Here is a 15,443-nt window from a genome sequence, read left to right on the forward strand (position 1 = left end):
TGCAGTGCTGCCTGTAGGTAATGGTGTAGAGGTTGTGTAGCAGTGCCATCTACTGACTGCAGCCAGAACTACACTGAGACCACAGAGACTCATGACGTATTGTAATTTTGTTCATGCTCAACACATAACAAGTGAAGGTACTGCAGAAGTGGCTTGAGCCTGACATCGTTCTAATGGCTGGTTTTTCTAGTGGGTTTATGGACTCATCATGATGTGATGGTTAGTGAATGTTTTCAGTATATGCTGCGTTGTTTTCAGACTGAGGTGTGTGTGTGTGTGTGTGTGTGTGTGTGTGTGTGTGTGTGTGTGTGTGTGTGTGTGTGTGTGTGTGTGTGTGTGTGTGTGTGTGTGTGTTGCTTAATAAAAGCCTTCTTTGCTCTTTTTTTTTGTGTTATCAGAACTTTATGATGCAGCTGATAAGGACTCGTGCTGTGTGTACTTGTGTGACTTCTGCTCTTTATTCCAAGGGTCATGGTGCAGTTTTCAGGTTTCCTTAAGGAAGACTTCAGTTTGTAGATAAATCCAGAGAGCTGAGACTGTGTGTGAATCTCCTGCTCTCTGCATGTTTCCCGTTGAAGCTGTGGATTCACTTAAGCTTCATGCAGATTATTTTCTCCATCAGAAGGTAACGTACTTTAACTCTGAACACAAAACCTAACAAAATCAACCTGCAGACTTATTTTGTTCGGTGTTCATTATGATCATTTGATCAGTTCAAACATTTTTAGTATTTTAACACCAAACTGAGCAAAGTTACACAAAGTGAGATGTTTATTGTTAACGATTGGGAGACTTTAACTTTGACCTGGCAGGTGGTGTTACTGAGAAACAGCAAGGTTCAAAGTTCTTTACATGGAGCTACAAAAATATTGTTAACATTTATCACTGATTAACAAATCATGACTCACCTGCAGCCAGGAGAAAAGAATCAAACAGGACCATTGAATATAAAATGATTAATCTCAGCAGGAAGGATTTTAATGTTTAATCAAATGTGTTCATGTTCAGGTTCATAAAGTTTTTATGCAGATATCTGAAGTGTTTTATAAAACTCTGAACATTTCCATGGACTTGTTGCCATGTGAGAAATGCTTCATGTTTCATGTTGATGATAAATTTGAATCAACGCTTTTTATAAAGTTATCTTTTTAGCATTTTTATTAAATCATAAATACCATAAAGAGAGAAAATTCATTAGTTTTCACCATGTCTTCTATAAACCAGGCTGAATGATACATGAAGACTGCGCTCTAAAAATCTTCAGCAAACTTAATTGTTTTAGAAAATCCTCATCATAAACAAACTGTAGCAACAAAATCATCTACAAATGTTATTTGGATGTTTTCTTTTCCTGACAGAAGTTATGAAGAACACAACCTCATAATTCAAAATGCACTGATGGAAAAACAAAAAAACATGTTTCTTTTAGTATTACTGCACCTTAAACCATGATGACATCACTGTTTGAACAAATTAAGCTCCTACTGAAGCAGCTGGGCTCTGCTCTTTGTAGTATGAAGGTTTCACTGACCTGCAGTCTGACCGGCTCTGATGGTGATTATGAGAATGTAACAGAGCCCTTGGGTTAAAGCAGCTTCTCTCTGTGTTTCCTCTAAAGGTGAAGATAGAACAACTCTGTAATGGACGTGGACCTGAATCTGGGTGGTGAGGATTTTCTTTATTCTGTCGTGCAGCTGACTTGTCTGCTGCTCCACACGAGAGCAGACACCATTCTTAAGAAAGAAATGATATATCATATGACTTCCATTTTCTGCAGCTAGTCTTGGTATACACAGCAACACAGTCTGAAGTATAAATGTTGTTGTGCTGACTGAGCGTGTTGTTGTGTCTGTGTGAAGGTGTGTTCTCTTCTGTGGATCAGTGTGAGCACAGAAAGGAGGGAGTCCCTAACTCTGCATCCACTCTGTGTGGGGAACATGAGAGCCAGATCAAACCTCAGAGGTGAGAGGACCGTCTCTAACTGTCAGGACTCTTCTCCAGGTCACAGCTCAGCTCTCCCATCACAAAATCAATATTGAATCAGTGTGTAACTTTCCCAGAACAATGTCGGACTCTGTAGTTTTCTCTGGTCCCCTGTGACATATGAAGCTGCATGTTCTCCTTAAATTGCTGGCTGTCTAGATAGTTGGGAAACTTTCTGAAGGAAACCTGGTCTTATTAGGAGAGACGGCATCCATCCCACTTTGGATGGAGCAGCTCTCATTTCTAGAAATCTGGTCAAATTTATCAAACCCCCCAAACTGCTTCCTAATTGAGACCAGGAAGCAGAGCTGCAGCTTCTTAATGAACCAGCTTGGATTCACTGTCAATAAGTGCTGGAGTTTGTTTAAAATATTCCAGCATCTTTCCTGTACAACATTAAGCACTTTGAAGTAACTGTTGGAACTGAATCTTCATCGTCACGATTCGTGCTCTGAGCACTATATGTGTTGCATTTAAGGGTAAAGCAGCAGGTTGGACCAGACTCTGCCGGACCTGGAGCTGATCCTGAACCGGGTTGGGTGTCTGAATCCCTGAATAGAGAACGGGTCATGAACATTTACACTCCCATCTCTCAGATGCCATTCTCTGACAAAACGTGAGCTTTGACTGAAAACTACATTTCTTTCTGTCGTTTCTAGAAGCTTCTATAAACCTCTGCTTATAATGTGTCTATTTTATGTTTCAAGACCAAATAAAAAGCAGACATTTGATCCTTGTGTAACCACATGTCTGACTGTGACATCCAGTGGCTCCATCAACCGTGAAATTAAATTTAAAGGCTCAACGTAAGGATGAAAATTTGATTATCATTTGATATTTTTAGAAGATACGGTGTATGAAATGTATCCTGTTTTTTCTGACATTTCCACAGAGACGAGCAGCAGCAGAATTTAAAGGTTCCCCATCACCAGCCTGATAGTGGGCACCAAACAGCTCTGCAGGACATATTTATGGTATGTAAGCACAGAAAACACATATCACCATGGAGAAATACTGCAGTGTTTCTGCTTAATACTACTATCAATCAATCTACCTACAATCTTTTTCATCACAGCTCCTGCTGTTTGGGAACAACACTGCTCTCTGCTCTCTTAAATTTAGTTTAGTCCAAAGTTCATGTTTCTGTTTTCATCAGAGCCAGCTGGGGCTTGAAATGTTGTACTCTTTCCAGGTTTGTCATTACTTATATGGTACAAGTAATGACAAAAATATCTCAAAGACAGTGACCGTGACTGAGTTGGTGCTTTTTCTGCACTGAGCACTTCACAGACAGTTAGATATACTAAATGTGGTGTTGTGTTTAACAGAAGCTAACATTTCTTTCTAGCAACTTGAGGAGAACATTATGAGATTTGTGAAGACCGAGCTGAAGAGGTTCCAGGAGGTCCTAAATCCAGATTACAGAGACGGTGGACTTGATCAGAGTGAAGATGAGGGCCTGGGTGGTACAGCTGAAGAGCAGAAGAGCAGCAGAGAGTCATTTCTAAAGATCACACAACACTTCCTGAGGAGAATGAAGCAGGAGGAGCTGGCCGACTGTCTACAAACCAGTAAGATAATTTAAAATAAGATAAGAAATACACCACCCATAAAAGTTTGTTCGGTGACCTCCAGCTCTGGTGGAGAGGAGGTCCAGTTTGCAACCTATTATAGAGCCAGCCTTCATGGTCAGTTTATTTAATCTGCTGGTGTCACCAGCTTCCACTGGTGATAGTGTGATTTTCTTTGCTAAAGGAACTAAGCGTGTTGTTTTCACTAACACTGGAGTCTCACTATGCTTTTGACAAGCATAGTGAGACTTTTACTGGACTGGAGTCAATCCAGCTGTAAATGTGACAGCTGGGCAGCACAAGTCCTCAGGACCTTAAAACTGACATCACAGTCCAGCAGGGGATGTTTCTCAGTGTGACAAAGGGATAAGCAGTTGTAATGCTCTCCACTTGTCCCAGATGTGTTGACTTTTTTTTTTTTTTTGTTTTCAGTCTTTATGTAGGTCAGGTGTGTGGAAAGGCCCCCCTAGCATTTCCTGATTTTAAAGTGCTGATAATGTCAGACATGACATCAACAGGTGGAAACGGGGGGGGGGGGGATCCTTCTACCATAGAAATGCTTCCTTTTGCTTCTTTCTAGGTCTGCAGGGGTTTTTTGAATTTGTTTTTTTGTTTTGTTTTTTGTAAATAGAGCCGTTTAGTTGTGTAAATGTGCTAATCAGAAGTGTGAGGAGCTTCAGATGAGGGAGGAGAGGTGAGCTGTGTTATTGCACTCATGTACTTTTGAGTTTTGGTAATTAAGTTAATTAAGTTTCACGTATGATGGAGTTCACTGTAAATTCTCTAAATGTCTGCTGAGTCTGCTTCCTTACCACCTTCCTTGACGTTCGAGTCTGACTACATCACACTCAGATGTCAGGATTCCCTTGATGACAGAAGACTAGTAGTGCGAATGTGTGAAAGGTGTTGTGTGGTGGAGAAGACTTCAGAAATAAAAGTCGAGAAATAAACCTGTTGAAATTATTTATCTTTTTGTTGTCTACAGGCTGCCCACTCATTGTCTGTCACCTTAATCCTAGTGATTTTTTTTGTTCCGCTCCACTCGTTCCTTACATTTTTCGGATCATGTTTTGCTTCCGTAGAACTGCCTGGACAGTAATCATAGTTTTTGTATGTTTCTTTAGGAACCCATGCTGCAGAGTGCCAACGTAAACTGAAAGTTTATCTACAGAAAAACATCCAGTGCATGTTTGAAGGGATCACTAAAGCAGGAAACCCAAATTTTTGTAATCAGATCTACACAGAGCTCTACATCACAGAGGGAGGGACTTCAGAGGTCAATGATGAACATGAGGCCAGACAGATTGAAACAGCATCCAGGAAACCAGACAGACCAGAAGCAACAATCAGACAAGAAGACATCTTTAAAGCCTCACCTGTTAAAGACAAGCCAATCAGAACAGTGCTGACAAAGGGAGTGGCTGGCATTGGGAAAACAGTCCTAACACAGAAGTTCACTCTGGACTGGGCTGAAGACAAAGCCAACCAGGACATCCAGTTCATGTTTCCATTCACTTTCAGAGAGCTGAATGTGCTGAAAGAGAAAAAGTTCAGCTTGGTGGAACTTGTTCATCACTTCTTTACTGAAACCAAAGAAGCAGGAATCTGGAGCTTTGAAGACTTCCAGGTTGTGTTCATCTTTGATGGTCTGGATGAGTGTCGACTTCCTCTGGACTTCCACAACACTACAATTTTGACTGATGTTACAGAGTCCACCTCAGTGGATGTGCTGCTGATAAACCTCATCAGGGGGAAACTGCTTCCTTCTGCTTGCCTCTGGATAACCACACGACCTGTAGCAGCCAATCAGATCCCTTCTGACTGTGTTGACATGGTAACAGAGGTCAGAGGATTCACTGACCCACAGAAGGAGGAGTACTTTAGGAAGAGATTCAGAGATGAAGAAAAATCCAGCATGATCATCTCCCACATAAAGACATCACGAAGCCTCCACATCATGTGCCACATCCCAGTCTTCTGCTGGATCACTGCTACAGTTCTTGAGGATGTGCTGAAAACCAGTGAGGAAGGTGAGTTGCCCAAGACCCTGACTGAGATGTACATCCACTTCCTGGTGGTTCAGTCCAAAGTGAAGAAGGTCAAGTATGATGGAGGAGCTAAGACAAATCAATCCTGGAGTCTAGAGAGCAGGAAGCTGATCAAGTCTCTGGGAAAACTGGCTTTTGATCAGCTGCAGAAAGGAAACCTGATCTTCTATGAATCAGACCTGAAAGAGTGTGGCATCAATATCACAGCAGCCTCAGTGTACTCAGGAGTGTTCACACAGATCTTTAAAGAGGAGAGAGGACTGTACCAGGACAAGGTGTTCTGCTTCATCCATCTGAATGTTCAGGAGTTTCTGGCTGCTCTTCATGTCCATCTGACCTTCATCAACTCTGGAGTTGATCTGTTAGAAGAAGAACAAACATCATCTCTGTTGTCTAAAGTAAGACCCAAATCTAAACTCAAACATCTCCATGAGAGTGCTGTGGACAAAGCCCTAAAGAGTCCAAATGGACACCTGGACTTGTTCCTGCGGTTTCTCCTGGGTCTTTCCCTGCAGACCAATCAGAGTCTCTTACAAGGCCTGCTGACACAGACAGGAAGTAGCTCAGAGACCAATCAGGAAACAGTCCAGTACATCAAGAAGAAACTCCGCAAGAAACTGTCTGCAGGGAAATGTATTAATCTGTTCCACTGTCTCAACGAGCTGAATGATCGTTCTCTGGTGGAGGAGATCCAACAGTCCCTGATTTCAGGAAGTCTCTCCAAAGATGAGCTGTCTCCCTCTCAGTGGTCAGCTCTGGTCTTCATCTTACTGTCATCAGAAGAAGATCAGGATGTGTTTGACTCAAAGAAATACTCAGTTACTGAGGAGGCTCTTCTGAGGCTGCTGCCAGTGGTGAAAACTAATAAATCTCAGCACGTTGATAGACGTATGGAGTATCCGAAACAACTAAAGAGGTAGAAAATGGAAATATAAATTAACATTTTTAAATTATACTCTAAACCAATTGCTGTTTTCATTAATGATACAGTATAGTAGCATACTATGCTAATTCTTTTTGTTAGCAAGTGACTCATAAAAACATTGAACTCGAACGCATTTTCAAAGGTTATTTTTTGGCTTTCACATTTTATAGGATGAAACTATTGAGACCAACATTTTTATGCACTTTTGTTTGTTTTTTTTAAATCAAAGTCAGATTCTTTTGCACTTCTTAGATTCTTAAAACACTTTTGTGGTTTACAATTTGACATCACCAACAAAAGTAACTTGTTCGCCCCCATCAGTAAAATAGCAATTTGATCTAAAACAGTGTCTCATATCAGGAAATTTGAATTCTTTGCATTCATGACTAATGTATTGTGCTTGATAATTTGTATGTCGCTGTCACTATACTTATCTACAGAGTGGACCACAGCACAGAGCAGGTGTTAAGGTTTGCACTGCAAAAATGTAAGTTTGCACTTTTTATTCATCTCTTATTAAATTCAAATTCCTAAATCACTTAAGATGCAAGTGAGAAGCTGATTAGATAATTCAGCTTACTCTCAAAGGTTTTCATTCTGCTGGCACTCTGAAGGGGCACCGATTGTGGAACTGATCTTCTATTCGTGCTTGACTGTGCAAGAATTAAGATCTATAAACTACTATTGTAATGTCTTTGCTTTTACATTGTACTTTCTCTGTTAGACTTCTGCGAACTTGAACTGGACCCAAATACAGCGCACAGAAACCTCAAACTGTCTGACAACAACAGGAGGGTGACACATGTGAGAGCGGTGCAGCCATATCCTGATCATCCAGGCAGATTTGACTACTGGAATCAGCTTCTCTGCAAAAATGAGCTTACAGGTCGCTGTTACTGGGAGATCGAGTGTAGAGGAGTGATTGACGTCGCAGTGACTTACGGACAAATTCAAAGGAGAGGAGACAGCGATGACTGCAAGCTTGGCTCCAACGATCAGTCTTGGAGTCTGAACTGTTGTGAAGATGGTTACCGTGCTTGTCACAACAACTTTAGGAAGGACGTAGATTTGGCCCTACCCTCCTCCGTCTCTAACAGAGTAGCAGTGTATGTGGACTGTCCTGCTGGCACTCTGTCCTTCTACAGAGTCTCCTCTGACAAACTCGTCCACCTCCACACCTTCAACACCACATTCACCGAACCTCTTTATCCTGGTTTTGAAGTGTGGTATGGGTCTTCAGTGTCTCTGTGTTCTGTGTAGGAGGGAGCGTTTCCGCATGAGTGGAAAAATGTTCCCACTGCTGACTGACTGCAGCTGCTTAGACCAGCTAAGAGAATCATGTAGAGATATTTGACTGTTCAAATTTTATTTTAAAGGGCAGAAATGTTTTTAATGTACGAAATTATCAACATAGAAAATCAGTGAATGGAACAGCATTGAAATTTGATGATGTCATGTCAATGCGTGTGTGTGTGTGTGTGTGTGTGTGTGTATGTTGATAATAATGAATAATGCATATGTTCATAAATGATAACGTGTCATCACGTGGCCCAGGCATTAAGGACGGTCAAACTGTATTTTTTTCTGTTGGCAGAATAACCAGTCATAGTAACCGAAGTCAAGTGTCATACATGCCTTAAAGTCTCTTATCATATCAAATAATGGTACTGCAGTATCGGCAGCACATTGTTTTTCATAGTATTCTCCTCCCACAGAGATTTTGGTGTAACTATAACATGTTGTAACAGGTTCTTCCAGAAATGTTTTTATAGGGTTTCTGATAATCTGAGATCAAAGGATGACTGGATGTCTGAGCATTCCCTTTTTTCTTTTCCATTAAATTTTATATTAAATGTTTATTGTGATTACTATCCTTTTTGTGTGTCTGTCCTGTCTTTTGTACTGTCTGTCATACAGAGTTATTGGTAAAGCCACTGTGCACAGTATGTATATGCAAATTTACTTCAGTTTTACTAAATGCTGAGATGCGTTCAAATACTGAGTGTCTTTGAGATTTTATTTGTGTTTTGAAATGATTTAGGATTCAGTACAGTCATGTCAGCGGTCAGGTTTTGTGAAAATCTTGTGAGCGTGACAACTCACAAACAGTGTTGGGAAGGTCACTTTTAAAATGTATTCCACTACAGATTAGAGATGGACCGATCCAATATTGCGTATCGGTATCGGTCCGATACTGACCTAAATTACTGGATCGGATATCGGAGAAAAAAAAAAAAGTAATCCGATCCATTAAATATCACAAAAGCACCTCACAAAACTTGCAACACGCCGTAACTCACCTCAGAACGTTAGCACGTCGGAGCAGTATGCATCACGTGATAGAGCGGCTGTGGCATGCGGGACCTGTCGGTGGTCTGGATAGCATTTGGAGCTTCGCTAGCAACCCGGCATTTCATCTCCGACAGAGTTATCCCAGAGAGAAGTAAAGCAAGTGTGTAAGTCCATCTCTGAATGTTTGTAAAGCATTCCTGCGTTAAGCTTAACAAGCGACTGCCTCTTCTTGCTGCTACTTCAATCATGAAACTGCTTAATGATCAGCTGATCGGCTTTTCTGTCGCGAGTCCGTCTCTCTTGTTTGTTTTTGGCCCACTTTGCACCAGAAAGAGGAAACCAGTGGCTGAACAACAGCAGCACGTTTAAGCTTGATAAGCTGTTGTTAGAATTTATTTAATATTACTTTTTACACCAGGATCTTTTTCTACGTAGCTGACGCTGGTAACTGTGCAGGGGCGGATCTAGCAAAGTTTAGCCAGGGGGGCCGATAGGGCATTAACAGGGAAAAGGGGGCACAAAGACATACTTTTCTTTCTTATTCTCATTTAAAATGTCTAGCTTTTAATAAATAATTATCTGACACCCAAAGTTTTAATTTGATGTAAAATGAATAGAAGTCAATTACTGTATATAGTAACTATTAAGTCTAATATATATACCCTAGTAAGCTATAGTACTTTTTCCTTTGGGAAGGTACCATCTGTGCAGTCTGCAATTTTGTTGAAGAAAGATGTTGAATCTATTTAATATTTCTTGAAAAATAATTGATTTCTGTGCATTTTTTTTTCCACACTGCATCAAATTAAGGTTGATTACGTCGATTAAGCATCATGAGGTGGAGCGTGAGGGGTGGTTCCCTATTTTTTTATTTAGTCATTTTTGTTGTTGCTGGGATTTGGAACCCTATTAATTAGGTTGCTTAATATTTATGCTAAGTACTCTTTAAAATACCAGAATAGGGAGGATGGTGTAGGTTTAAGTTTATTAGATTGATCAGTGTTGCTGAACTATGAAATTTTTTTTTTCTTTTTTTTGGCATACGGGTATAACAGAATAGCTTTAGTGTAGTTGTTGTTTTAAACTTGAGTATGAACTTACCGTATTTTCACGACCATAAGACGCACTGTGCTAAAAGGCGCAGTCTCAGTTATGTGTGCCATTACTGTATTTAACACACACATAAGGCGCACTGGATCATAGGGCTCATACAAGTACTGTATGCGTATTTAAAAATAAAGCGGGAGCAAACCTGAGTTCGGTACCTTACTCACATTTTTATTACCAGTAATCGTCATCATCAACAACACACAAGCATACAAGTGTGCGTATTTAAAAATAAAGCAGTAGCAAAACAAAGTTTGGTACTCACATTTTTATCATCAATCAAACCCATCGAAGTCCTCATCCTCTGTGTCTGAATTGAACAGCTGCGCTAAATCTCCATCGAACATGCCAGGGCCCTATTTCAGGAAGCCGGTTTAGAGCAAACTCTGAGTAAGTATACCCTGAGTTAACGAAAACTCTGGGTTTTCGGTTTCACAAAGCGAGTTTAGATTAATTCTGAGTGAGTTACTATGACAACACACTCCGTGAAGCTAACCTGCCCCCTAGCAGGTTTACTTCAACTAACCCTGACTTTCTCCGCCTCTTTGTCGGAAACCTGACTGTAGGAAGTGTCAGACATGGCGTGCTCCTTCCTTGAAGAGCCAGTAGATGTTGAAGCCCAAATTCTCTGCAGAGCTCTCCGCCGGGAGAGAGTGATTAGAGCGCGTTCGGACATTTTATCATTTCCTGATGATTTCCTGTGTGTGCTGAAAAACGGTAACGTTCAATCTATAATTTATTTGAATAACATCCTCAGGACTAATATTGCTCATGTGACACATCGCGGACATCTTCTCAGTTCTGTAAATATTATTTGTATTGCACTTCGGTTTTTTGCAAACGGGAGCTTTCTGTATAATATTGGTGACGCTGAGCACGTTTCCAAGGCTACCGTCTGTCGGGCAGTCAGGAATGTTACAGTTGCACTGAAACGTCTCCTGTACTCGTTTGTGGTGTTCCCCGGTCATAGACCCACAAGATTTATCAAAGAGGGATTCCACAAAATTGCAGGTATCAGGATGACCAAAACTTAATTCATGATGTGGTGATACTTGAACTACTACTTAAATTTTACATTTATTCTCACGGTTCCCAGGCGTGATTGGCTGTATAGATGGCACTCACATTCCAATCATTGCTCCTTCAGTAAATGAAGGAGACTATGTGAACAGGACGTCTTTCCACAGCATTAATGTACAGGTACATAGTTCCCCGTAGCATTTCAAACTAACAAATTATTTCATTATAGTAATGGATGCTAATTTGTGTTCTTTTGCAGCTGAGGCTGTGTTACTTTTTTTCCGCAAAATTTGCATGTTATCGCCCACCCCCGTGACATCACACTCCAAAGCCCTATACTGCCATCAGAATTTCGGCCTCAAGCGCTGTAAAATACATTGACCGCGCCTTCTTTCCCTCCGTCTCCATGGTGACTCGCTTAATCTGTGCTCCACTAATCAGGGCTTTATGTATCCTCGTGCGCGCGCTTAACTTGGGGTTAAAGCAACTCCGCGTTGATTGAACTAATTGTTATCAGCCTTTCTGAAACCGAATATTCCGAGTTGGACAGTTCGGGGTTACTCAACCCTGAGTATCGTTTTTCACTCTGAGTTTTCTAAACCGGCTTCCTGAAATAGGGCCCAGGTTCACTTTCTTCACTGTCAGAGTCACTTTCCGTGCCGTGCGGTTCCTCGGAAATGATGCCGGCTTTTGCGAAAGCTCGAACAACAGTGCCAGCAGACATGTTAGCCCAAGCATCTACAATCCATTGGCAAATTGTGGCGTAACTCGCCGGGCGCTGCCTTCCACTCTTGGTGAAACTGTGGTCTCCATCGGTCATCCATCGCTGGATGTGTTTGTCGCCGATGTGTTTGCTGCAGTAGGAGCGGAAGATGGCCGGCTTTTCCTTATAATCCGCTGGAAGTTGCTGCGCTACCGTAGTCCTGGTCCGGATGGAAAAATGGCACCGTTTCATAAAAAGTGAAACTGCTTTTAGCCGAATGGTGACCGTCGAAACGCTTCTCCCGCTTGTTCTTTGCTCGATGATCCACCGCTCGAGTCTTTCCTCCAACTCGGGCCACCTCGCCTTATGTCCGCGGAAACTCAGCTGCGTTTTCTTGACCTGCCGGAGCTTGTTTTCTAGCTTCCTCCATTTGCGAACCATCGATTCGTTAATCTTAAATTCTCTCACCGCTGCTCGATTTCCATGTTCCTCCGCGTAGCTGATGGCCTTCAGTTTAAACTGTGCTTTGTAAGCGTGTCTCTTTGCCATTTTCAGGGTTGTTAAAACAACGATGTCCTGCATAACGCACACACCTGTTCTTTTATACAGGTATGTGCGATAAAGTCAACGCACACACTTCACCCTTTAGCGTTCTCATGGTGTTCTCTACTACGTCCTCATTACAACACACAGGGCGCACTGCGCTATAGGGCGCGCCGTACTTTTTGAAGAAAATCTAAGACTTTTAAGTGCGCCTTATGGTTGTGAAAATACGGTATACAAAATGCAGCAAGATATTTAAAAAAAAAACAAAAAAACAGTTTTGTTGATTAAAAAACACTATATCGGATTCATATTGGTATCGGCAGATATCCAAATTTATGATATCGGTATCAGACATAAAAAAAAAGTGGTATCGTGCCATCTCTAATAATAACAACTGCAGCCAAGAAGAGTGCCTGACGAGCCCAGTTGTAAGTAAGCTATTAAGACTCGACTGTACATTGTGTTTGTGTTTTCCTCCAAAACTATAAGTTCCATTGGAGCAGCCTTTCAATGCCTCTCTGTCTCTCGCAAGCAAAGTTGACCCAGACAACAAAGTAAAGCTATTTTTTGGCTATGACCCCGACACGGAACCCGACGTATTAGCCAGAGGTCCCTTTACTATGGTTTGGAGCCGCGGACCTTCAGTAATAGTAATAAATCACACAGCAATAGTACATTCATGTAGTTGTAAAAAGCATGATAATATATTAAGTAATCCAAAGTATTCAGAATATGTTACTCTCATTGAGTAACGTAATGGAATACGTTACAAAATACATTTTGGGGCATGTATTCTGTAATTTGTAGTGGAATACATTTTAAAAGTAACCTTCCCAACACTGGTTACTCCCCAACACTGCTCACAAAGTCACCTTCCTTCTTGAGGGGTGGCTGTAGCCTAGTAGGTAGAGCAGGTCATGTAGTAATCAGCTGTTTGGTTGTTGGCTGCAAATATCCTTGGGCAACATACTAACCCCGAGTTGCTCTCGGAGTGAAAGAATGAGATTGCGAATATAGGCAGCGTTCTCCGAAGAGTGGCTAGCCCTTAGAGTTGAGGTTCAATCGGGGTACAGCTGCTACTCCTCCACCCTGAAAGGAGTCAGGTGAGTTAATTTACACATCTGACCAGATCCCTCCTGGTTCATATTGCTTCTTCACTGGACTATATGTGGTGTCGCGATTGAGGAATAACCGGGGACGGTAACTAAGATATTGACAACGCCACCTGGGGGAGGGCGTTACACCCCAGGAAAGATTTCTCTAGCCAATGTACGTGTTGCACTGGCTACCAAAGCCCACAGACTCGTTATTAACGGCAGAGGTGAGACAAAGGAAGTTACCAAATCAAAATTTATTAAGAGGAACTACTAAAAACATATAACTACAGGGAGTGCAGAATTATTAGGCAAATGAGTATTTTGTCCACATCATCCTCTTCATGCATGTTGTCTTACTCCAAGCTGTATAGGCTCGAAAGCCTACTACCAATTAAGCATATTAGGTGATGTGCATCTCTGTAATGAGAAGAGGTGTGGTCTAATGACATCAACACCCTATATCAGGTGTGCATAATTATTAGGCAACGTCCTTTCCTTTGGCAAAATGGGTCAAAAGAAGGACTTGACAGGCTCAGAAAAGTCAAAAATAGTGAGATATCTTGCAGAGGGATGCAGCAGTCTCAAAATTTCAAAGCTTCTGAAGCGTGATCATCGAACAATCAAGCGTTTCATTCAAAATAGTCAACAGGGTCGCAAGAAGCGTGTGGAAAAACCAAGGCGCCACATAACTGCCCATGAACTGAGAAAAGTCAAGCGTGCAGCTGCCAAGATGCCACTTGCCACCAGTTTGGCCATATTTCAGAGCTGCAACATCACTGGAGTGCCCAAAAGCACAAGGTGTGCAATACTCAGAGACATGGCCAAGGTAAGAAAGGCTGAAAGACGACCACCACTGAACAAGACACACAAGCTGAAATGTCAAGACTGATTTTTCTAAGGTTTTATGGACTGATGAAATGAGAGTGAGTCTTGATGGGCCAGATGGATGGGCCCGTGGCTGGATTGGTAAAGGGCAGAGAGCTCCAGTCCGACTCAGACGCCAGCAAGGTGGAGGTGGAGTACTGGTTTGGGCTGGTATCATCAACGATGAGCTTGTGGGGCCTTTTCGGGTTGAGGTTGGAGTCAAGCTCAACTCCCAGTCCTACTGCCAGTTTCTGGAAGACACCTTCTTCAAGCAGTGGTACAGGAAGAAGTCTGCATCCTTCAAGAAAAACATGATTTTCATGCAGGACAATGCTCCATCACACGCGTCCAAGTACTCCACAGCGTGGCTGGCAAGAAAGGGTATAAAAGAAGTAAAACTAATGACATGGCCTACTTGTTCACCTGATCTGAACCCCATTGAGAACCTGTGGTCCATCATCAAATGTGAGATTTACAAGGAGGGAAAACAGTACACCTCTCTGAACAGTGTCTGGGAGGCTGTGGTTGCTGCTGCACGCAATGTTGATGGTGAACAGATCAAAACACTGACAGAATCCATGGATGGCAGGCTTTTGAGTGTCCTTGCAAAGAAAGGTGGCTATATTGGTCGCTGATTTGTTTTTGTTTTGTTTTTGAATGTCAGAAATGTATATTTGTGAATGTGGAGATGTTATATTGGTTTCACTGGTAAAAAATAAATTATTTAAATGGGTATATTTGTTTTTTGTTAAGTTGCCTAATAATTATGCACAGTAATAGTCACCTGCACACACAGATATCCCCCTAAAATAGCTAAAACTAAAAACAAACTAAAAACTACTTCCAAAAACATTCAGCTTTGATATTAAAGAGTTTTTTGGGTTCATTGAGAACATGGTTGTTCAATAATAAAATTATTCCTCAAAAATACAACTTGCCTAATAATTCTGCACTCCTTGTATAAAAACAGGAAGGCACCTAGGGTAGCAGGGTTGGGGACGGCAAAATAGTTAATAAAAACACTTTATTAACAAACGATGATTAAAATGACCAGACTCCCTCTCACAATGCTACCCTAAAACAATCACAGCATGATAAAAGAATAACTAAACAAAATAGCGGAGACCGGCCACTTGAGGAGGCAACCGACAGGGAGGAGTGCCCAAGGGTGCCACCAATTACTCACCGTTGTAACTTCACTGCAGACCTCACTGTCACTCACACTAAACTCTAAATGGTGCAATCTACCTATGCCCGGTGTGTACACTCGCATGCATCGGGAAGGGG

At 41.7% G+C, this 15,443-nt stretch overlaps 1 protein-coding gene across 3 annotated transcripts; it reads left to right on the forward strand.

Moving 5' to 3' along the window:
* The first annotated feature begins 141 nt into the window (after nt 1-141).
* LOC147313224 (uncharacterized) lies at nt 142-8,384 on the forward strand. 3 transcript variants are annotated; one of them, XM_086265267.1, is made up of 11 exons: nt 142-219; nt 468-625; nt 1,619-1,665; nt 1,860-1,962; nt 2,462-2,599; nt 2,691-2,789; nt 2,876-2,957; nt 3,332-3,554; nt 4,679-6,518; nt 6,968-7,014; nt 7,252-8,384. In XM_086265267.1, exons 3-11 carry the CDS (start codon nt 1,641-1,643, stop codon nt 7,785-7,787), a joined length of 3,093 nt encoding a protein of 1,030 aa, XP_086121393.1. In that variant the 5' UTR covers nt 142-219; nt 468-625; nt 1,619-1,640; the 3' UTR covers nt 7,788-8,384. The 3 variants fall into 3 exon arrangements, with proteins under 3 accessions (XP_086121393.1, XP_086121395.1, XP_086121394.1); XM_086265268.1 differs by having other exon boundaries at nt 157-219; nt 399-625; XM_086265269.1 differs by having other exon boundaries at nt 468-1,665.
* The last annotated feature ends 7,059 nt before the right edge of the window (nt 8,385-15,443 follow it).

The sequence above is a fragment of the Aulonocara sp. 'chitande type north' Nkhata Bay genome, linkage group LG15 (assembly GCF_057382095.1).
Source record: "Aulonocara sp. 'chitande type north' Nkhata Bay isolate Kocher_YH1m ecotype deep benthic linkage group LG15, A_spYH_male_GT1.1, whole genome shotgun sequence".
Lineage (NCBI taxonomy): Eukaryota > Metazoa > Chordata > Actinopteri > Cichliformes > Cichlidae > Aulonocara > Aulonocara sp. 'chitande type north' Nkhata Bay.

What these genes read in the sequence shown, in the direction of transcription:
- LOC147313224 (XM_086265269.1), top strand. Translation starts at nt 1,641, where the DNA reads ATGGACGTGGACCTGAATCTGGGTG. An exon ending in AGCCAGATCAAACCTCAGAG is followed by an intron (nt 1,963 to 2,461) that starts GTGAGAGGACCG and finishes GTTGCATTTAAG; the next exon opens with GGTAAAGCAGCAGGTTGGAC. An exon ending in ATTAAATTTAAAGGCTCAAC is followed by an intron (nt 2,790 to 2,875) that starts GTAAGGATGAAA and finishes ACATTTCCACAG; the next exon opens with AGACGAGCAGCAGCAGAATT.